The sequence below is a fragment of the Tamandua tetradactyla genome, chromosome 15, assembly GCF_023851605.1.
Source record: "Tamandua tetradactyla isolate mTamTet1 chromosome 15, mTamTet1.pri, whole genome shotgun sequence".
NCBI classification, from domain to species: Eukaryota; Metazoa; Chordata; class Mammalia; order Pilosa; family Myrmecophagidae; genus Tamandua; species Tamandua tetradactyla.
The window spans coordinates 39,609,143-39,633,449 of record NC_135341.1 but is presented as its reverse complement, the minus strand read 5'-3'; the positions used below and the strand labels follow the sequence as shown (position 1 = coordinate 39,633,449).

The 24,307-nt window shown below is 35.4% G+C and overlaps 1 protein-coding gene across 14 annotated transcripts in view; it reads right to left on the bottom strand.

The window, feature by feature from the left end:
- The window catches only part of SETD2 (SET domain containing 2, histone lysine methyltransferase), a 145,663-nt gene that overhangs the window by 105,865 nt on the left and 15,491 nt on the right, over positions 1-24,307 (bottom strand). For 8 of the 14 annotated variants that reach the window (XM_077129504.1, XM_077129509.1, XM_077129502.1 and 5 more), the window contains 4 exons: positions 14,528-14,543; positions 8,523-12,916; positions 7,472-7,603; positions 5,308-5,436 (listed from right to left, as the gene is read on the bottom strand). In XM_077129504.1, coding sequence (XP_076985619.1) covers positions 5,308-5,436; positions 7,472-7,603; positions 8,523-12,871 — 4,610 coding nt within the window. In that variant the 5' untranslated portion in view covers positions 12,872-12,916; positions 14,528-14,543. Of the gene's footprint in view, positions 1-5,307; positions 5,437-7,471; positions 7,604-8,522; positions 12,917-14,527; positions 14,568-24,307 lie in introns of all 14 variants that reach the window. The other 6 variants (XR_013162787.1, XM_077129503.1, XM_077129511.1 and 3 more) reach the window with 1 other exon arrangement.

Sequence of the window (24,307 nt, the reverse complement as noted above, 5' to 3'; positions counted from 1 at the left end):
TATTTTTTTTAACACCAGCAGATTAAGTCGATATACCTTCTCATTTTATGCATATCTGACACTGTGTCCTTGTTAAGTGGGAACACTCTGTCAGTGAACATGTAAATAGTTTTGACCTAATAATTTAAGAAATTGGTATTACTATTAATATATGAAGGTTATGGATGTAAGAAGGCATGGTAAATATTAAATCCTTGTCAGTTTTAGGAAAGTAGGGCTCCTTTTGAGTAGCTGAGGAAAAGAAAGAGCTTAGGGAAATTTTAACCTGCTATGTGAAGCAGAGTCATACAGTCTCTCCTCCTTTCTCCAATCACCTTTCCCAGAATACAGGTGGGGTCCTGAGCTATCAGAGAGACCCTATTGCATACCAAAGGGTTTTAGATTAGGTTTGAAGATGTGTTTTACTGTAGACTCTGTTAAAAGACAGTTCCAAAACATCTTACCCACTATTGCCAAGGGAACTAAACTGTCTGTAGTTCCTACAATAGTGACTCTCAAGGAGAAAGTCTGGCAGACTTGGGTAAAATAAAAGAAAAGGCCCCTGTAAATGAAAGTGAGGGGTAAGTGGTATGGTACGTATAGTTTTTTTTCTCTATTATCATTTTATTTCTTTTTCTGTTGTCTTTTTATTTCTTTTTCTAAATCGATGCAAATGTACTAAGAAATGATGAATATGCAATTATGTGATGATATTAAGAATTACTGATTGTATATGTAGAATGGAATGATATTTAAATGTTTTGTGTTAATTTTTTTTTAATTAATTAAAAAAAAGAAAGAAAGAAAAGGCCCCTGATATCTACATCTAGACTACAGTTAGTGATTTTAGAAATGTATTGGGCTACCTCAAGAAGTACTGCATTATATGTAATTAACAGCATTTAAAGGAAGCTTATCCAATTATTTGTTTAAGATAGTATACAGGCTCCAGTGAATTAGATAAGGGTCATAAGGAGATGATTCTGTGAGATACGTTTCAAAGAAACAATTTAAAAACTGTTTTGAGCACATTCTGCAAATGCTTTGTAGAGAAGGGAAAACTGTGGGGGTCCTATTATCCTTTTTTCTTTCTTAAATAACAAAATGCTTTTCTGTTTGGTTCCCAAAAGGACATATTGTAAAAACATCATTTTCTATTTTCATAACAAAAATACAGTAAGAGCAATTTGATATTAGAGCACAAGAACAAAAGAAAAAATAGATAAAATGAATTCCATCAAACTGAAAACTTTTATGTTATCAAAGGACATTATCAAGAAAGTAAAAGATGATGGTGGCTTAGTGAGGTTGGGATTTAGTTTGTCCTCCAGAGCAGCTAATAAATAGTCAGGAACAGTACAGAACAACTGCTGGGGCCATGTCAGTGACCGGACACACAGTGTACACCAGTCTGGACCAGTGGACCAGCTGTGAGCCCACCCAGAACTGTGAGTTTCCCAAGCTGTGGTGGCCAGTACCCGTCCCCCAGAGGCTGCTTCCCAGAGGGGAAAAGAAAGAGAATTTACCAGCAGCAGGGGCTGAGTGCAATGAAACTCCAATTGTGGAATTAATTAACAAATTCTGACTGCTAAAAATAGGCCCCCAGCTCAGCTGAACCTCCAGTAAAAGTGGAGGTTGCTGGGTTTTGCCCCAGCACAGAGGGGGCAGGGCTGACAGAAAAAGAAGAAAGAAAAAAAAAAAAAAAAAAAAAACAGGTTTTTTTGGATTTGAAAAGGTCTGGTCCCTGAAGGAAAGGAGGGGGCACATATGACCTGGAGATACACAGAGCAACATGCCAACTTAAGCTCTTGATTGGCAAACCCCAAGAACAGAGGTCCTTCTCTGAAAAGGATTTTTCTCTTTCATTTTGGTGGCTGTGTTTCTATAGCTTGATTGCTTTTTGGACAAAGCTGCAAGGCTTCTCGGGTTCCACTGCCCCAGGCATAGACAGAATTAAGCTTGTTTGACTGTTTGTCTGCAGCCTGTGCCTTCCCCAGGAGAGGGATGGGACCCAGCTCAGGTGGAATCCCTCCCTTGAAGAATTCTGACCCCAGGGTCTGGAAAAGTGAAGCAGTTAAAATCAGTCTACAACCTCTCCTCTGTCTCCACCATGCCCCAGCAGGGAGAGTTTGCTGAAGTTAAAGGTACCACCTCACCTTACACTGGTAGGACCTGCAGGCAGGCAAGCACCATATACTGGGCAGGATAGAAAAATGGAGAGCCCAGAGGCATCATAGGAAAGTCTTTCAATCTGCTGGGTCTCACCCTCAGGGAAAACTGGCACAGGTGTCTCTTTCCTCCTCACAAGAGGCCAGTTTGGTCTGGGAAGCAGACCCCCCTAAGGGGGGAAAAAGGCACCATACAGGCAGGGCAAGAAACAAGAAAACAAGAACTGAAAAATTCTGATCTGTTAAACAAAACCAAAGCTAGAGGTCCAGAATAAGCTGATCTGAATGTCAAAGAACAGATAGACAACAAAGTCATTCAGCAAGAAAATCCTAGGTAAAAAAAAAGTGAAACAATTTCCAGAATAAACTAATTAAGGTAATTAAATGTCTAGAAGCCAGCAAAAAACCAACAAATCATACTAGGAAAATTGAAGATATGGCCCAGTCAAGGGAACAAACCAACAATTCAAATGAGATACAGGAGTTGAAAAAATTAATTTAGAATGTTCAAACAGACATGGAAAACCTCATCAAAAATCAAATCAGTGAATTGAGGGAGGATATAAAGAAGGCAAGGAATGAATAAAAAGAAGAATTCGAAAGTCTGAAAAAACAAATCACAGAACTTATGGAATGAAAGGCATAATAGAAGAGATGAAAAAAACAATGGAAACCTACAAGATCAGATTTCAAGAGGCAGAAGATAGGATTATTGAACTGGAGGACAGGACATCTGAAATCCAACAAGCAAAAGAAAATATAGGGAAAAGAATGGAAAAATATGAGCAAGGACTCAGGGAATTGAATGACAACATGAAGCACATGAATATACATGTTGTGGGTGTCCCAGAAGGAAAAGAGAAGGGAAAAGGAGGAGAAAAACTAATGGAGGAAATTATCACTGAAAATTTCCCAACTCTTACAAAAGACTTAAAATTACAGATGCAAGAAGTGCAGCATACCCCAAACAGAACTGACTCAAAGAAAGTAAAATAAAACCTAGAGAATGGGAGAAAATATTTGGAAATCGTATTTCTGACAAGGGTTTGATATTCTGAACATACAAAGAAATCCTACAACTCAACAACAAAAAGACAACCCAAAATTTGGATGAAAACATGGTATGTAAATGTATAATATTTATCAATTAAAAAATCAATAATTAAAAAAAAAGATCCAAGGAGAAAGTGGAGTTATAAAAGAGAAAATGGGATTTACAAATGAATATGATTCCCAAATCATTATATTGATATTTCTTTTAGTCACCAATGTTTTGGAGCGGTCAGTAGGAAAAACCTAAAATTGTGGAACTGTATCCTATACCAAATTCTTAAATCTGTTCTGTAACTAATTGTTGTGGTATGCTTTGTAATGTATTGCTTTTTTGTATATATGTCATTTTTCACAATAAAAGGTAAATGAATAAACAAACAAAACAAAACATAAACAGACAACTCAATTAAAAAATGGACCAAGGACTTGAATAGACATTTTCCAAAGATGTTAAAATGGCCAAAAAGGACATGAAAAGATCCTCAACACCATTACTGTTAGGGAAATGGAAATTAAAACCACAATGAGATACCATTTCATACCCCCTTGAATGACTACTATTAAAAAGCGGAAAGTAAGCATAGTAGAGAATGTGGAGAAATAGAACTACTCGTTCATTGCTGGTGGAAATATAAAATTGTCCAGCCTCTGTGGAAAACATTTGGTAGTTTCTCAGAAAGTTAAGTATGATCTGGCAATTCTACTTCTAGGTATATAACCCAAAGAATTGAAAGCAGAGACTCAAGCAAATATTTGCACACCAATGTGCACAGAGGCGTTATACACAATTGCCAAAAAAGGTGGAAGCAACCCAAGCATCCAACAACACAACAGACAAACAAAATGTCGTATATCCACACAATGGGACATTATTAAACCATAAAAAGAAGTGAAGCAGGTGGTACAACAGTGACTCAGTGGCAAAATTCTCGCCCGCCATATCAGAGACCTGGGTTCGATTCTTGGAGTCTGCTCATGCCAAACAAAAACCGAAGTGAAATGCTGGTACATGCTACAACATGGATGAACCTTGAAAACACCACGTTGAGTAAAATAAGCCAGAGACAAAAGAACAAATGTTGTATGATTTCACTTGAATTTCTGTTTTAGAGTGATGAAAAAGTTTTGGTAATGGATGGTGGTGATGATGGCACAACATTATGAATGTAAATGGTATCATGAATTGTATGCATGGGTGGTCAAAATGGGAAATTTTGTACTGTAAATATACTACCATAACAAAAGTTAAAAAAAAAAAAAAGGTATTAGGATTCCTGTCAGAAAACTGTATTATTCTCTGTTACCTGGTTGCTCTGAGTATCTGCAATAAAAAGACTAATCACTAACTCCCCATCCCACTTCCCATCCAAGTGTCTATATGCCTGAGGTAGAAGAGGCTAGCAAATGTTTTTTCTTTTTTACTTTTAAAAAGATTTTCAATCATAAACACATATAATTTATACATGGTATTAAAGAAAAAGACAGTCAACTTTCATATTCCTAAAAGAATATTTAATGTGCTATATCTAAGAAAACTAAATGTTTCAAGGAAATGCTGAGTATGGTAGAAAATAAAGTCAACATTTTGCTGCACTAAACGTTAAAAAAGTTGCATGAGTGAGGTGGAGGACATTTATTCATTCATCAAATATTGACTGAATATCTATCAAATATGCTTTAATTCTCTACCTCCCTTTCTATTCTCATCCCATTTCATTGTTATGTAGATTAAATAAGAGATTCTGTCCCAACTATTTTTACCTATATTATAGCCTCATAGGGATTCTGGGGTCTGTAACAAACACTTGTTAATTGCTTGGAATTAAAGGAAATATAACTTAAATTTCTATTTATATTAATTTATATAAAGGAAAACCCTGCTTTGCCCAAAAGTCACAACTGATAAATAGCTGTCTTTGTTTATATAAGGAGAAAAATTTTTTTAATTTCCTTAAAGAAATGGAATCAGAAAAAAACCTGGCTATCAAATTTTGTACAATAAGCATTGTTAAATCTTAGTATAACAGAAAACTTATTTTCATATGAAATATTTAACCAAGCTCAATGACAGAAATGAAGTAAAAGGTGACTGAAAAAAATAACTTACGAAGGAAGATCTTTGGCAGCTCTCAAGCCCCAGCCCTTCTTTTCTGTGAGTATGACTTCCACATCTGCATGCTGTTTTCTCTGAAAACGTCTATTGGAACAATAATCCCCATTTGGACACCGAGAAGAACTGCAATGAAAAATGGAGAAAAACCAATCCTTCAAAGTAGCAAAAGAACAATAAACATCTTCTCTAGAATGTTTTAGACAACTACTTAAACCCATCTCTTCATGGCATAATCACCATATATCTAGTTAACCCCCAAGAGTCTACTTCAATTTATTTCTTTCCATCAGGATGCGATTCCACAGAACTAAGTACCTACATTGCTATTTTGAGACATCATTCCCACAATACAGTCTTGTCGTGTGGTGATCACAAGAAAAAAAAGGTTTGTCTCCCACTCTCAGGGTGTTTAGAATACATTTCCCAAGTGGCATGTAAGCTTGCAGTACTCTTAACAACTCTGCAGAGTTAATTTATTTCTTTCAGTGCACCTTTCCCTATATTCTACTCCAATCATCATTAATTTGAACTTTTGGATGTAGGCTAACTACTAGATCTACATTTGAGAGAAATCAAAATTATTAAATAGATCGTTGTTCAGAGTAAATGCAACACAAAGGAGAAAGGCTCTTTTCCCATGGACCTTATAATAAATACAATAAATGAATCTTTCATTGAATTCTTAATATTTCAAAGCTGGTAGATACAAAGGCTTTTAAAACTAGTTACGACCTCATTAGATATAACACATATTTCTGATACATTATTTATTGCCAAACCAGAAATAAATAACATTTTTTATATTTGTTCATAAGACATAGGATTAATTTTAGAATAAGGTAGTCAAGGAAAGCTTTTAGGAGGGAGTAGGATTAAAGTAGAATCTCTAAGATTCTACTTTACATAGACACATAGGGTTTACATAGATAAGAGAGCTGGAGATACATCAAAACAGACCCTATCTGTATGCAGAAACAGGAAACAATGTCTCTAGGGGAAACTGGGATAAAACAATTAAGGATAATTAACAAGAAATGCAGGTTGCTGGAGAATGGAAAGGCAGGCTGACGAATTATTATGAAAGGTTCTGAATACCAGGCTAAAGTCAAAAGAAATTCTGAGGTCAGAAGAGAACTACTAAATTTGAGGGAGTAACATATAAAGAAGGAAATTCTGTACTTCAGATTTATTTAGCCAGGTTGACAGGAAAACTCGGAAGAATGCAGAGAGGAGGAATAGCAGTATCAAACTAGGACAATAGTGTTAGGTCTAGGTCTCTTCCTCATATGTGTACTGTCATCTCTACTTTTAGTTTAGATGCAATACCAAAAATGTTTTCTCTTTTATATTGTTGGAGGTATAGGGGTTTTAGCTATCCAAAACATGATCAAAAACGAAGAGTGAACTTTGAAAGAAAACAATCATCAACATTAAAAATAAGTTATCTACACTACAAATAACCTTAATACTCTTTCCATGTTAAAAACAAAGGTATAAATTTTCATTAAAGTGATTGCTAAAATAGTTTATAAATATTTTTTAATGTAAGGATGCTTACTATTTATAATAAAAAATAATAAGGAAGCAATTTTAGTTCTGAATAAGTCTTCAAAACATTTAATTAAACTGGGGGAAAGGGAAAGTCCAAAAATATATACATAGTAAACGTTTTTTTCTGAACACAAAAGTAGGAAATATTTATTTATGTTGGTTTATGCATTACAATCTTTTTGGAATGATACTACAAATAATGGGTTTGAGATTTGGAGAGAAGACATTTTACTTTTTGAAATCTTAGGGGTTATAATATTTTATAGTGAAAGCTAAAAAAAAAATACAGTAACATTTACTTCCCAGGACACAAATGTTATAGGAAAGAAATGGAAAGTGGATAAAAGTTAATATTACTATGTTAGCATTAATAATAAGGCTATTTTACAGAGAGTATTTACATTATGCCAGGCACTAAAATCTAAGCAACTGGAATTTGTCTCCTTATAAACACCTGCTTCTTATTAAACATCCAGATATTTTATTGTTTATAGTCATCCATAAATAGGAAAAAAGTTAAGTTTCACTCTTCATTAATAATTATTTTAATATTTATAAATATTTAATAGAAGGGTTAAGCAAAAGCAGAGCATTCCAATTTACTTACCATTCAATCATTAGGAGACGATTAAGGCAATCTTCCCCACATGCTATTTCACCTTGAGCTCTTTCATCTTTAGAAAGAGGGGTACACTCACATTGCATTCGCTTAATGTCCCGATGGGATTTATTCTTCTTTCTATTGGGTAAAATTTTATAAAAACTGGTTAAATCTCGTGACCAGAATAAAATATACATTATCTAATATGTGCCAAATCTCAGTTTCGTAGTTAATAATTTTTATAAGTCAACCATTCAAAAGGAAGAAAATATCTAATCAGTAGTACTTGTGGAGATCAAAAACATAAAGAATTATGCTGCAAAAAAAGATGAGAAAATCCTTCTTATCTCTAGCAGTCTGGAGAATAGAATGAGTTCATGTCTATCACTGAGAACTCAGCTCTTACTTAGTACAGTTCAGTTAAACCTCGATTCTGAGCAATTTCAAGTCCTTAATAGTCATATCAGGCTCAGAAGAAAAAGGGAAAACTCGTGAGTTTTCAGCTACAGTGATATAGCTGGCTAAAATAATTAAATTTTAGAGTTAGTCCTCATAAGTAACAAATAATAGTTGAGGTAAAAGACTGATGACAAAAAAGAAGTGTATAAAATATAAGAGTTTTTAATTAAGTTTTAACACAACCAAATCTTAGAGAATCCTTCAGTAATATTTTATTTGTGTAAACCTTGTATAAAAGAAAATAGAATGATTTAAATGTAACCCTTTTCTTCTTTAAAAGTAGACCACTTTGCTGGTAATTTATTTTCCTTCACATGAAAAAAAAAACTGAAGAAAAATTGGACTAGTCAAAATTATACTTTTAGAATCAAAGAGGTAATAAGACAGAAAAAAATTAGATATCTCTTTCTGCAAAAAAAAAAAATTAGAGGAAGTAATTCAGGTTATCAAATCTAAATAGATAAACACACTTTTTAGATTGTTTCTAATTTACCTTTTAATCACACAACTTTAGGCTCACAGTCACTAGAATGAAAAAGTTAACATTTTTTTAATAAAAAGAGGTAAAACTTGTCAAAAAAGTATGAATTAGGCTTACCTTTCCGTTAAATAAACATTTTCTTCAATAAGATCAAAATAACAAGGCATCTTCCCCTGTTTGGCACATTCTTTCCATCGCTGTGGGTCCCTGAAGTCATCCATGACACAGGAAGGCCCAAGCAGCACTGAACCTGGGGATGTTGTAGTCTCTCCCTGCTCTACCTCCACTCTAACTTTCTTTCTGTCCTGAAGCTCCCCATCACTTTCAGAATCACTCTCCAATTCCTGCCTCCTTTTTTTAGGGGGCCCTCTATCTTTCATATCACTTTTCTCTAAGTTTTTTGAAAGATCTTTCTTTTCATTTATGACTAAAGAGTCCTTAATGGAATTGCTGCTTATTTCAGGTGCTTGCACTGATCCAATGTCCTTCTGCAGGGATAGAAGAAACTTATTGGACTGGCTTGAAAAATGCGATCCACTGCATTGATCCCAATTCTCCTCTTCACGGTCATCAGTTAGGGAATCTGGTACCTGTCCTTGAATTCGATCATACACAACCACAGTTCCAGGAGGTCTACCTGCTGATCGTGGATCCCAGTAGCCATTGCCTTGCCAGTAATTACATGTCCCACCATACTGTTCCACACTTTGCTGATACTTATGTTCACCACAGACTCCATAGCTGCTGTCAGGTTGCTGATAGGTGGTAGTAGGCTTTTCTGGTTGAGAGAAGTCCCACCCTAAATTTCTGAACTTTTCCGATGAGTGGAAGCCATCCACTCGAGAGATCTCACATGAGGAAGAAAAACACAACTCTGTTTTTCCCAGCCTGCTATCTGGCCTATTAGGGAAAATGGTCTGATACCTAGACTTATTTGGGGCATCTTCAAAATCATCTGAAGAATAAACTGGCAGTTCTTCTTGCTGCCTAGAAGCTATCTTGGCTTTTACTGTTTCATCTGAATTTGGATGACCTAGAGTTTCAGATTTCATATCTGTATGACTTGTACTATCAACCCCATCACTCTGAGGATGAACAATTTCAGACAGGTGGTTATCTACTTGTTTTCTGCTGGACTGTGTAAAAGAAAGTTCTGGGTTTTTCTCCATTCCTTTATGAAAGAAGAACTTCTCAGTCTGAGGACAGGTTTTATTCGCTATACTCTCAAATTTTTCCTCATATGAATGTCTCCTCGACTCCAGTCTCTCATCTTCCCAGTGGTCAGAATAGTGTTTGTAACTCTGACTGCTCCGAGAAGAGCAAGGACTTGTTTCTTCCAGAGGCAAAGTAGAATTCTTTGGCACAACCACAACAGACTGAAGACGGTTTCTTGGAATACTGCTATCATCAGAATCTGTATCTTCTGAATCACTTTCATCACTTGAACTTTCAGAAGAACCAGAATAATCTTCATGGATAGTGGACACAATCTCTGAGGCATGGCCACTACTGTCACATTTTAAGGTATAAGTTACACCATCACTGTCTTCCATGGTTAAATTCAAATCACAAGAAGAAAATATAACTTCTGAGTCATCAGAAGTATGCACATGTCTTCTTCCTCCTTCTTCATCTAGAAAAGTTTCAGATCTTCCTCTTATTTCAGACAAATCAGAATTCCCTTCTTCCTGAACCTCCTGCAAACATTTCCTGGACAGCCCATTATTGTGCCTGTTTTCCCATGAAGCAAATCCCCTTCCTGAATCAGGAAGGCCACTACCCACTTCTACTATGGTTTCTTTCCCTGCATGTTTTGAAAACTCTGTGCTTTTTTTATTCTTCAGCACAGCATCTAAAACTGGAGATGTGTTTTCTCCACACTGCAAGAGAGATAAACTGTCTACTTTCATTCCTGGTGGGAGACTCCGAAGAGATGAAACAATACTTGAACTCCCTGTAGATTGATATAAATCATCCAAGTGATGATTAATAGAAGCTGAACTAGTGCTACCAACACTCTGCTTATACTCTTCACATACAAACTTTGAGTGCTGATCTGTCAGATTTCTATTATCACATATAACTGTTTTTGATTCCAAATGAACACTCATAAAGCTATTTGAAGAAATCTTAACTGAAGAAGGCTCAGTATTTTCAGCTTCAGAATGACACAAAGATGGGTTGCTGTCATTTAAAGTACAGTATGTATCTGAATCTTTGGTTTTGCAGCTAGAAACTCTCGTATCTACTGGTTCTTTAATTACAGTTTTGGAATAACTGGGAAAGTCATAACTGTCAGTCATAACTGGTAAAGACACAAGTTTATCTTGGTGTGATGACACCAGAGGTTCTATTTCTCTTAATAGGTTTTCTGACTTACTGTGCTTCACGCAAGCATCATCCAAGTCTTTTTCTTTACATCTACTAATATTCTGAAATCCATTTGATGAAAGCATGCATGCTCTGACCAAAGGTGATACCTCTGATCCACTCACACTATCATCAGAAGACATCACAACAGCTCCAGTTTTAGAAGTGCAAAATGTTGCCAAATCAGATTCTGTCCCAGGAGATCCATTTATATTTAATTCTATTGGACAATAAGTTCTTAATTGATCATGCTTCCCTTTAGGTAATGAGTCTAACTCCTTAATACTACTGTGGCTATCATGCCCTATCAATTCAGACTTAAAAAGAGGTGATTCATCTAGCTTTTTAAAAGTAGGCGAATCATTTAATTGATTTGATGGCGACAGAGACCCAGTCTTTTCTCTTTCAGGAATTTTACTAATCATTCTTAATCCACTACCTTTTGAACAAGGAGTCTGTAAACTAAAAGAATGAGATTGTTTTGTTTCCTCATTTAATTCTGTACAACAGAAAGAATTTTTAAACTTATCAGCCTTGGTTATAGGTTTTGAAGGGGTAGATTTATAACGGGAAGCACTGTTTTCATGCTTAGAATATGATGACCCCCGTCGGAATCCCAGTTCATTAGGGGGAGAACAACACCTTTTCATTATTTCATTTTCTGAAGTCCTTTTGGATTCTCTCTCTAGTTTTGAGGAATACTTTCCTCTTTTCTCTGCCTCTAAATAAGATGACTCAGTTTTGCAGTCTCGATCAGATTTAGAATACGATGATGATATCCTCAGGTCTCTGTAAGAGAAGGAATGAGATGAGGTACGCCTGGAGTATGTCTTCTTATACTCGTCTTCTGATTCTGAACTCTCTCGTGCTCTGCTATCTGTGTAAGGCCGAGAATAGCGCATCCTCTCTCGGTAGGGGGAACTCCTATGGTATCGACGATCAGAGTCATAGTAATGGGATCGTTCTGATCGGGAATAAGATAAACTAGTTCTAGAGCTTCTATCAGATCTAGAACGAGATCTGCTCCGCCTTCGCTCTCTCTCCGATCTACATCGGGAAGATATATACCGAGTATCTCTTTCAAGTTTTGAATGGCTAAAATACCTGTCATCTCTCTCTGTTTTAGAACGGGATGATTTCCCTAAATCCTCACTTTTTATAGGTGCTGAGCCCTTTTTTGAATCTCTTTCCTTTTCAACACTTGCTGAAAATTTTAAATCGTGTGATCTTTGACTTGAAGAAGTCCGTATAGAATCCTCATCAGATTCTGAACCAAGAAAGGTGCCTTCAGATTGTGAGGATTTCTTCTTAGAACTTGTTTTTTTAGAGCCCAGACTAGTTTTAGAACTATCTGGAATTTCTTCTTCCTTCCCAATATGGGAATCTTCTTTTTGTGAGGGAATATCTGCTTGCTCATTCAAATGTTGAGCTGTGTGTTCTTCTGAACTATTAAATAAAATGTCCTGTTTGGTATCCACTTCTAAAGATTCTGGTGTTATTATAACTGGTGGTTCCTTCATGGCTCTAACTGCTACGTCTACTGGTGAGGATACAGGAGCTGTCATCAGAAATGGTGTGTGTGGCAAGACCACTGGCTCCATTACTGATGCTGGTGGTGAAGGTATTGTGGCCTGGGGAGGTGGAGGTGGAGGTGGTGGAGGAGGAGATGACGGTGGCGAGTCTACAGTTGTTGATTCTGCTATGACTGCTGGTAATGTTAGTGTGGGAGGAGGTGGAGACACTACTGCTGTGGGAGTAGCCAGCAGTGGTCTGGATGTTACATGAAGCAGGTGTTTCTTAAAATGAATTTTGCCCAATTCCACTCTTGATTTTGGGGGTGAAGATTCTTCTGTAGTAGATAAAGTATCTCCAATGTCCATTTTAGGGGTTGAATCGGCTTGTAGAGGTACGGTTGGGGAATTTGGAGTAGTATCATTTTGCTTTTCATTTCCAAGAGCAGTCAGAAACCTGTTCTGCAAAGTTTTCTTTGTAAGGCTGAAGCTAAATGATACCTTCTGTCGTCCTTGTTCCTCCAAATTAACTTTCGTCTTGGTGCCTTTGGGCAAAAATCTACTAGAAGCAACACCTTTGAACATTGGTCCTTTGATGAAACCCGTTTTCTGCACATTTTCAATCTTTGCCTATAAATCAACAAAACAAGTAGTTACTACTATAATAAATAGTTACTTTCAAATGGCCAGCATCAAAGTTTAAATATTTATCAATCAGGGAAACGAAAAGCCCTTTTAATGACAAATAATATGCATTTCATTGAGCTACATAAAGTTTTTTTTAACTCTTTATTTGCGGACATTTTCAAGTATGCTCAAAAGTATAGAGAATAGCATTATAAACTCCTAAGTTTTCCTTACCAGCCTCATCAATTACTAGTATTTTTCATTCTTGCTTCTCTCATATAAAGGATTTTATCCATTTTTATGTGTTTTTCAGGGAGAATTCTTAACAAGAATTAAAAAACAAAACAAAACCTGGTGTGTATTATATGATACAATAAGAAAAGGACAAGTGTATAGAGGGCAAGAGCTAACTATCACAGATAATGAAAACAGTTTATTCTTGTGTTCTGTTTGAAAAGAAACATCAGAGGTCATAAAACTAGTGGTTTCCTGGCATAACACAGAATTATTTGGGAGACTGACAAAAATACAGATTTGTGATCCACACTCTAGGGAATAGCAAATCAATAGGTCTAAGGTGAGGTAAAAAAGACTTCTTTATAAATAAGCTCCCCAGGCAACTGTGATAGAATTCCTAGGTTTGGGAAAACCTTAGTATAGAGCAGCCCCCCATCTCACTCCCATCTGTATATTTTACAGATAAAGTAAGCATAAAACGATTAGGATTTCTGCCTTCCTGGAAAGTACTCTGCCCTGGCACACTGCCAGTGTTTCCTCCTGGGTCCCTTATACTCAGGGAATGCTGATTTACAGTCTACTACCACTGTATGAGCAACAAATTACAAAGTATATATTCTATGAAGATGACTATTTGCCAAACCACCAAAGGAGACAGTGGGCTTTAGAAGTTAAAGGCATAACCCAGATCATAGAGAGAACATCAGAGAAATCCACAGCAACAAACTCAAGTCTAAATTAAAAACAGTACACTTGCCATTTGTGAGATTTTTCTAATTGATGCTCTTTAATTAACTTTGGCTATTTAGGAGAATAGTTTCCCAATTCAACACTGTAAAATCTGAAATTGGTTTTCAAAATTATATAGAAGCTATTCAAGTGGGAAAATAAATACTTCCACATGTATTTTCTTCAGAGCAATGGTTTTCAAATACTTTAAAAAAGAAAACTGGCCTTTCAAAAATTTAAATTTTACATGGATGCGCAATAGATAAAAACAGGTAAAAGTTGCTGCCAGGGAAGCCAGTTTCCTCTATCTTCCCTAAAGCACTTAAAGTTTCAAAGTTTAAGAATCATTTTCTTGAGATCACACAACATCTCTCAGAATGAGTTATTATAGATACAAAAGTAAGTAAAACAAAAAATATTACTTCATTTCACCTTCAAAATAATAGCTAAAACTTGGGGTGCATCGGTGTTCAGCGGTAGAATGTTCACCTGCCATGCGGGAGACTTAAGTTTGATTCCCAGCACATGCATCCCCCCACCCCACCCCCAAAAAAGAAAAAGTTAAAATTTGAATGTTTTCAAGTTTTACCCAATCTGTAAAACGTATCTAGAAGCCAATCACTGAATAATTAGTTAAATTATACTTACCTCATTTTCTTCTTCTCTATTGCCATTCAGCCAAGAAAGCATGCAAAAGAATAAAAAGAAATCATAAGCACTTAGAAATTACTGAAATGAAATTTGTTTTTCATGAAAACTTAGGATAGCTACTAACTACAGGCAAATTCTATATGGACTGTCAATTCTTTCAAAGTTTCAGTTACATTTAGCTTAACAAATTTATTTATTGAAGGTAAGCCATGCACTGTGCTAGGCACTGGAGAGCAAAAGTAAATAAGGCAGAGTCCCTGCCTTTAGGAGTGTACTTTCCTATAAGTTACAAAATACAATTTTGTTGCAAAAGTGATTTCAACATAATGGAGTAAAGACAAGGACAGAAGCATACATTGTATAGTAGCAAAGAGGAAGAAAAGTAACTCAGGCTAGTGGTTGGATAGGAGCAACTAGAAGCCTCCCTAACAGAGGATTCATTTTGGAATGACATATTTGTGGGGCATTCTCAGGCACAGAGATTAACAATATGTGTAAGGAAACCAGAAACAATTCAATATTACTTGAGTATAAAGTGTAAGGGAGAAAGTAGCCAATAACTAGATAGAGTAGGTGCAAGATTTCTCATAAGGAGAAACTATTTCATATTATGGATCAGCGGTTCTCAATCTTCTTTAGTTCGCATTAGACAGTCCCTTTATGGGATACAAGGTATCTGCTCTACTACATAACACAATATGAGCTCACCTTATGTTCCAACAAAGGTAACCACACAATGCCCTGGATCTGAGGAAGCAAAGTCAAAAGTCTGGTGTGCACCAGTGTACCGTGACATACTGGGGGACTGTCTGCCAGGGGAAAAGGAAGCCACAAACGGGCTTTAAACTGTGGTAGCCAGATTTGTATTTTAAGCAGGTTGTTCTGATGGTCAGGTGGCACAAAAATCTGTTTCAAATGTCCCTTAAAACAAATGGATCAAAACGCTTTCCGCAAATGAAGGCCTGACTCATCATAATTCAGTCTATGTATCACTGTCCCAGTCAGTACCCAAGTAATGAAGGGGTGGGGGCGGGCAGTAGGTGGAAGTGGCATGTAGTTGGCAGTACATGGCTGAGACCTGAAGCAGTGACAAGGTTAAACATTCTGTCAAAACCACTAAATACCTCACAGATATGGTATTAGAACTACTGTATTTCATTGAATCTGATGTGCATTTTCCCCACATATAACAACTCTAAATTCACAATGTCATACTATCTAAAAACCTCACAGATGTGATATTAGAACTACTGTATTTCATTGAATCTGATATGCATTTTCCCCATATACAAACAATTCTAAAAGCAGAATGTGTCATACTATCAATAGTATCATAATTTAGCTAGCAGAAATTTTTCCTTTCTTAGTGGATCATAAAATAATGGCATATTAGATTCCATTTAAATCAGTACCATGTAAAATTTCTGAAGCATTTGGACTAAGTGCCATCCATGTCTATACTCCAGGACATTTGAGAGCACTCATCTTTGACAGCATGGTACACATACCATAAAGTGCTGAGAAAATGGAGATGATCAGAACCCTTTCCTAAGCCTCAGCAGCTCTATTCTGAACAGGCAGATGAATGAAGAATAATTCTGACAAACTGTGATCAAAGTCATCAATTGGCCAAAGGGCTAAAAAACATTATAAGTTCGAGGTGTTTTTTTTGGGGGGGGGGGAGGGATGAAGGTCCACTTTAGAAATCAGAGAACTACTTGACAGAAATGACAAGATACTTCCCAGAACTCAATAAAATTAAGTGTTTAAGGCTTTAAGATGATTATTTAGATTTTTTTAAAAATATGCCTGTGGATAAGGTAACTAAGTGTCCATTTTAGGTGGTTAAGATTTTCATATGTGAATTGTAAAAATATTTGTATATTTATACTTTCCTGTAACACAGGCATTACTATAGCAATGCAGATATTCACAAGAACTTTCTACTTGATATTTTGAGAACATTCACTGTTTTAACAGTTGATCAAATGGTATCTACATTAGTGTTTAATACTTAGAATTTAAAAACTTTGCTATCTGAATTTGTAGATTTTTTTCCTTGTTGCCTTAATTTTAAATTGGTTTATGAAATAACTGTGCAAACAAATGCTTTACAATTTATACAAATACTTTATTTAAATATGCCTACAGTTAAGCTAAAATATCCATTTTTGGTGGTTCTAAGTGTATTGTTTGTTTTCTTAAATAAAAAAGAAAAAAATGAAATGTTTATAGTAAAAAGATATAAGCACATTATCAGAAAACTTGGGACAAATACCAAATTTTCTCATCATAAAAGCATTTCATGTTAGTAGAGAAAAATCAAACTACAAACAAGTTAAAGAAAAATCCATAATCCATCCCATATAGAGATAAATGTTGTTAACACCTTTGTCAATAGTCTTCTAACTGTCCTGTGGGGGAGGGGGGTAGGAGCTGCTTAAACAGAGATCTTCATTTTTCTTTTAAAGTACAGTAGTAATAGCATAGAAGCCATTCTGTATCTTTCTTCTCTCACCCTATATCATAAGTTGAGCAAACAAGGTATTTAGATCCCATAAAAAGAATGGAATCACTGAAACAGACTGAGAGGGTGAACTTGAGAAAAGGGTGTGAGGATACAGATGAGCAAAGACATAGTTAAGTCTGAAAATGATGAAGTAGAGAGGCCGTCATGTGTATCATCATGTGACAGAAAAGCGAAGGACCAAGGATTCGCAGTAGCCAGCTCTAGAATGCCAACGTGAGAGAATGCATCATCTTGATGAGGCCTTGATTTCAGACTTTTCCTATCCTAAAAATCAATAAATCAAGCCCATAAAATTTCTGTTGTTTAAGTCAATGGAATGCATGGTATTTGCTTTAACAACAAAGAAACCAAAATGCTACTCTTCATTCCACCATCTTTCTCTCTGTCTCCTAATCACCACATAATATCCCACCCCCACCTTAATCCTCTCAAGAACCACTTAGGTTTCATTTAATTCATCAATTATCTGAGTATCTACTATGTACTTAGCACTGTACTGCCTTTTCCTGTCCCTTTCCTTACCACTCCAGATACTATTAAACTCCTCAACTCATATAGCATTTACTTTGCCCTGACAATCAATCACACCCTTTTAACTTGCCTTTGTTGTTCCTGCTTTCCCAACTAGAGTTTAAACCACAGAGATAAAGACAATATCTTGTTCTTATTGTATAATTTCCTCCTGGGTCTAACATTTCCATTTTTATCAGAAAATTTTCATTAGTTATTAAATCAAAGAAACTCCTTAACACCAGTACCAAGTTTTAGCTTCCCTTTTTCAAGTAATTCTCAGATGAAAAGAGGCAAAAACCTCAAAATTAACTTGAAGGAAAAGTAAGCATACTACTGACACTTTAATGTAAAATATTTTGCCATGCTCTCATCTCAGAAATAGGACCCATGAGGACAAGTCAATTAAAATCTTGATGAGGAATATATGTGATTTTATGTGGATAATAAAACCATAAAAACCATAATGCTGTTTGTCAAAGGCCTTGAAGCTTTAGGCAAAGTACTTTGGGATGAGTATAGTAATCTTAAATAGTGCCAAAACTTTAACTGACTTGCTTTTTTTGTTTGTTATTTTTCCACAGGCAGGCTCCGGGGAATCAAACCCAGGTCTCCAGCATGGCAGGCAAGAATTCTGCCACTTAGCCACCATTGTACCACCCAACTTGAATTTTTGTGTGTGTGGGGGGGGGGGGGGGGGGGGGGCAGGCACCGGGAATCGAACCCAGGTCTCTGGCATGGCAGTGAGAACTGTGCCTGCTGAGCCACTGTGGCCTGCCCCCAACTTGAATGCTTTAAAAGCACTATTTTTCCGTTGCTTTAAAGTCCATATCTTCAAGTAGCATGATGTCTCAAACAAAGAGCTCCTACTGGATAGAGGCTTTAATATACAGACTAAATGTAGGGAAAAAATTAATGATAAAAATAGATGTCATTAAAATTACATTTTTAAAAGGCAAGAATGGTCTTGCAAGTAATTTGAAGCACTATGTGATATATAACATAGGTCAAAATAACAGTACTCTCCCCTAATGTCATACCTATCGACATTCTTATATCTAAAAATAGTTAGAACCTCATTTTAATGTGAAGTTACTATACACTATAGTGAGTAAAACTTTTCTTTAAATAAGAAATTCTACATAAACCCAGATGATCTGAAATATACCACTGTAGAACTCCAAAGTAAGTGAGAAAGGATATCATCCCAAAGTGAACAACTGTATTTATACTTGTTATCTTGTTTCTAAATTTGTCTTCCAAATGAGTTTGCAGGAACAATTGCTTAAAATGAATTATATTTTCTTGTTAAAGCATTCTACTTTACCCAAAACCCATAAAGTGAGATGTTAGTTATTTTGATTTGAACTTTTAGGGGCCTGTGTTAAAGACTTAAACACTATTTCCATATAACTTCAATCACTAGACCTTCATCACCATTATAGTAGCTAATATAAAATATTTGTTTTTTTCAGGTACTGGGTTAAATGCTTTATGTACATTTAGGTCATCTGATCCTCACACCTATCAAAGGTATACTATTTTTATTTCCATTTTACAAATGAAGAAACCTATGATCATGGCTGGTAAAATGGCAGGGTCAAGTTGGTGTTATCTGGACTGTTTGATTACAGAGCTTAGTTTCTTAAATCATATATTTATTAGCTATTACACATATCTGGGACAAAAGGATAAAAAGTTTCTGAGAAACAGATTTTGATGCCTAGCAACAGAAGGCTGTTCCATGAAATAATGGATAACGGTGTTATAAAGAGTCCCAATGATTATGTGTTTGTATTATAGAAATTCCTAAACTTACATAAGAAATTATTGGGTTTTTTCCTCCCCAATTTAGGACTAGATTCTTTCGAATAAAAGACATTACATTGAAAACAGTATGAAATACAAATATGTAAGTATGAATTACAAATATGTAAGATAAAACCTTGATTTAGAGCATTTAAAATCTACTTCAGGCAAGATACTAATAATATACACATAGATGGCATTATTATGGTTGCCAAGTGATCAATGCAACCATCACCAAGTGTGAGGGAGATGACTAGGAGACATGCTCACCTAGTTAATGTTGAAGCTGTTCCAGAGAGAGTACTCAGAACAGCCTTTCAGACTTTTACTCTTGTTTAACCACATAAAAGAGGAGCATGAAAACAATGGTGGTCAGCTCCTTCGGGTTGTCATAGCCTTTCTTGCAAATTAGCTTTTGAAAATAAAAATAATGGTAATAAAATCTGTGATGTGATTAAATCCTAAATATATGAGAAAAATTAAGTTTATCTTTTTATACACAAAGACAGTTAATTCAAGATCTTTTTCCTTCATAAATATATGCATGCTTTGGTGGTAATATTAAAAATTCTTCTGAAAATAATTTTACTCCTTCATGTTTCACAAGTAAATTTTTTTGTTATAAAGAAAAACTGAAAAAATACACACATGTACAGACTGCTTTCTATTTTAGTAACATAGTAAATACAGTAACTCAAAAAGCTTTAGCTTAATACATCACCACCAGACCAAAATCAAAACACACTGAAAAGGAATAAAATTCAGTTCTCTTTAAGAACAAAAGCTTAAACACATTAAAAATAGCCATCATTTATTTCCTGTTTTGTTTTGTGTGTGTGTGTGTGTGTGTGAAGATTTCAAGCACTTCCTCTCCCCGACCCCTCCCCCTAAACTGTGAATTAACATTTGGAGTGGGAAGAGGAAGAGATGGGGTTTCAGATCAACTAATGCAAGCACAAGTATGTCAAAAGGACCCCATGCCTTGAAAAAACAAACAAACAAAAACCCTGAAACACTTACTCTTACAAGCCAATAATAATGTGGAATCACCATGAATTACAATGTAATGTAGAAATATTACCACTTATCATTTCATACAGGGAAGATTAAAATAAAGTATAAAGGCTATCCATTTGAATGGAAAATAGTCCAAATGTTCAAGAGTGGCTGAATTAAATCCTGTATATCCATTCAATAATACCCATTCAATAGAGTAGTACAGTATGCTACTTTAAAAAAAATTAATGATAAAGATCTCTGTACACTGCTCTAGAATGATCTCCAATATAAGTAAAAATAGAGAACAGTTATTTAATATGCTCCCTTTTATTTAAAAAAAAAAAAGAGGGGATACCATATATATATTTGCTTATATTTTCAATATAGAGGGCTCAGCCAAAAACTAATAAGAATAGTTTCATATTAAAGGGAATGGGGAGGGGAAAACAAGGATAGAAGCTATACCTCTCTGAACATTCTTTCACTGCACTGATTTTTAGAATATGTAAAATGTTGTATATAAATTTTTTTATGAGAAAGAAAATTTCTAAAAATTGAAATCAAACTAAAAAAACAACAATGTGTTGTGGTTGGCATAACACATACATGACCCTCCCCAAAATGTGGGACATGACATTCAGGGATGAAAGTCTCCCCCGACAGCATGGGATATGACTCCCAGGAATGAGTCCAGCCCTGGCACTATAGAAACCAACAACGATTCCTGACCAAAAGGCAGAAAAGAAAACTACAAAACAAGCTATCAGTGGCTAAGAGACTTCAAGTAGAGAGGCTATTCTGGAGGCTACACTTAAGCAAATTTCAAGGTAGATACTGCTAACTGCCACAGGTTGCCAACCCCCAACCAACATCATTCCTGTTAACCCTAAAGAAAACCTAGGATTCTATTTGAGATTCTACAAAAGTTTCATGCATCTTGTTTACTTTCTAGAAACCTATAACCTCCAAATGGTTCCTAAGCTATATTAAGTCCTGAAACCCAGAGGGACCAGCCTCTCCAAGAACATCAACTAGTTTCATACCCCTATCCCATGTTGTTGACACTCCTTTTCAACATGAAAAAGTTTGAATGGGAAGAGCCATAATATCCCTAAAGATTGGGGGAAGGATCAAAGGAGGAGGAGTTATAACAGAAAAAGACAGAATTTAACATGAGTATGACTACTGAATCACTACATTGATATTTCTTATACTCTTCAGTGTCTTGGAACAGCTAGAAAGAAAAACTTGAAATTATGGAATTGCAACCCATACCAAACTCTGAAATCTGTTCTATAACTACTCATTAAAACGTACTCTGACCTACTGATAATTATGCTTAAGTCACCCCCAGAAACCTCTTTTGTTGCTTAGATGTGGCATCTCTCTAAGCCAACCTGGCAGGTGAACTCATGGCCTCTCCCACTACGTGGGACAAGATTCCCAGGGGTGTAAATCTCCCTGGCAACATGGGACATGACTCCTGGAGATGATGAGCCAGGACCCAGTATCATGGGAAGGAAAAAGCTTTCTTGACCAAGAAGGGGATGAGAAAAATGAGACAAAATAAAGTCTCAGTGGAAAACCTTGACCAAAAGGGGGAAGAGAAAAATGAGACAAGCTAAAGTATCAATGGCTGAGAGATTCCAAACAGAGTCGGAGGTGATCTGGAGGTTATTCTTATGCATTAAATAGGTATCACCTGTTTAGCTAAGGTGAAATGGAGAGGCTGGAGGGAAGTGCCTGAAAATGCAGAGCTGTGATGTTTCTTGAAGATGACTGTATAATGATATAGCTTTTGCAATGTAACTGTGTAATTGTGAAAACCTTGTGTCTGATGCTCCTTTTATCTACCTTTTTAACAGTTGAGTAAAACACATGGATTAAAAATAAATAAATAATAGGGGGAACAAATGTTAAAATAAATTTAGCAGATTGAAATCCTAGTGATCAATGAAAGGGAAGGGTAAGGGGTACGGTATGTATTAATTTTTTTCTGTTTTCTTTTTATTTCTTTTTCTGAATTGATGCAAATGTTCTAAGCAATGATCATGATGATGAATATAAAACTATGTGATGAAAAAATCTTAATACAAAAATAAATAAAGTCTCAGTGGCTGAGAGATTTCAAAACAGAGTCAGGAAGTTATCCTGGAAGGTTATTCTAACCCATTATATAGATATCTTTTTTTAGTTTGTGGTGTACTGGAGTGGCTAGAGGGAAGTACCTGAAACTGTTGATCTGTGTTCCAGCAACCTTGAAGAAGACTGTAACTATATAGCTTTTACAACGTAATTGTGTGATTGTAAAAACTTTGTGTCTGTTGCCCTTTTTATCCAGCCTATGCACAGATGAGTGAAAAAATAAAATAAAATAACCATAAAAAAATAATAATAGGGGGAGGTAAAGGGTAAAAACTGGGTAGATGGAAATACTGTGGGTCAATGAGAAGGAGGGGTAAGGAGTATGGAATCCATAGGATTCATTGATCACTAGGATTTCAATCTGCTAAATTTATTTTAACATTTGTTCCCCCTATTATTTATTTATTTTTAATCCATGTGTTTTACTCAACTGTTAAAAAGGTAGATAAAAGGAGCATCAGACACAAGGTTTTCACAATTACACAGTTACATACTGGGTTCGATTCCTGGTGCCTGTCCATGCCAAAAAAAAAACAAAAAAGGAAAGAGATATAGGAATAAAAAAATTAAAAAATAAAACTCTTATATACTAATTCTGCCCAGTGAAAGGCAGTAACAACTTGGTAGCAATAAAAGGTATCACTACTATTTAGATTGAAGACTCTAAACACATGGAATGTATGAGTTCTTTTTTTTTTCCTTTATACTTCTTTTATTGGAGTGATGCAAATGTTCTAAAAATGATCATGGTGATGAATACATGGTAATGAACACGTGAAGATACTGTGAGCCACCAATCATATAATACGATTCAACTGTACATGTGTGGAAATCTCTCAACAAAAATATTTTTAAAAAAGAAGATAACTGTACTTTGAAATTTATTGCTTTTTGTACATATTTTTCACAATAAAAAAACTTTTTTAAAAAAGTTAAACAAAAAAGCATTTGACTACATAACCTTTATTTGAATATATCCTAGGAGCAAAAAGAACTATAAGGAAATCTTAAAACCATACTCAGAAGTCTTACTGCTATAATAATGTAACAGTAGGTTATAATAGTATAGCCTTAGGTTATATTATTAATGAAAATGACCTATGCAAACAAATAAGTTTTTCTATTAATGTCATTAGGAACCAAGATTTTAAGCATAAAAAGAGATACAAGGGGCGGGTCACAGTGGCTCAGCAGGCAGAATTCTAGCCTGCCATGTGGAGACCTGGGTTCGATTCCTGGTGCCTGCCCATGCCAAAAAAAAAAAAAAAAAAAAAAAAAGGAAAGAGATACAGGAATAAAAAAATTAAAAATTAAAACTCTTATATCCTAATTCTGCCCAGTGAAAGGCAGTAACAACTTAGTAGCAATAAAAGGTATCACTACTATTTAGATTGAAGACTCTAAACACGTTTTCCACTAAAAGGAACCAAGGTTTCCAGGAGAACTGGTTGATTACATTACTGGGGTAGGAAATATATAAATTAATGGTGGTCAAGGAAGTTATCAAACCGTAGCAGGGTCATGCAAAAGGACAGAGGAGCCAACTTGAAAGCTTCCACCAGTCAAAGATAAGGTAATTTGAGCAACAATAACAACAAAAAAATGACTGTGATGTACTGAAACACAGCAAATATATAGAAATGAATTTCAGTTTTTAAAAAGGTACACATTGGTCATCTTTGGAGGTTAGTATGCCAATAGGATACCATTATTCTGAAAACTGAAAATTGACAATGGGAAGGAGTCCAACATTTTTCCTATCTTTCCTGTATGAACTGCATTTC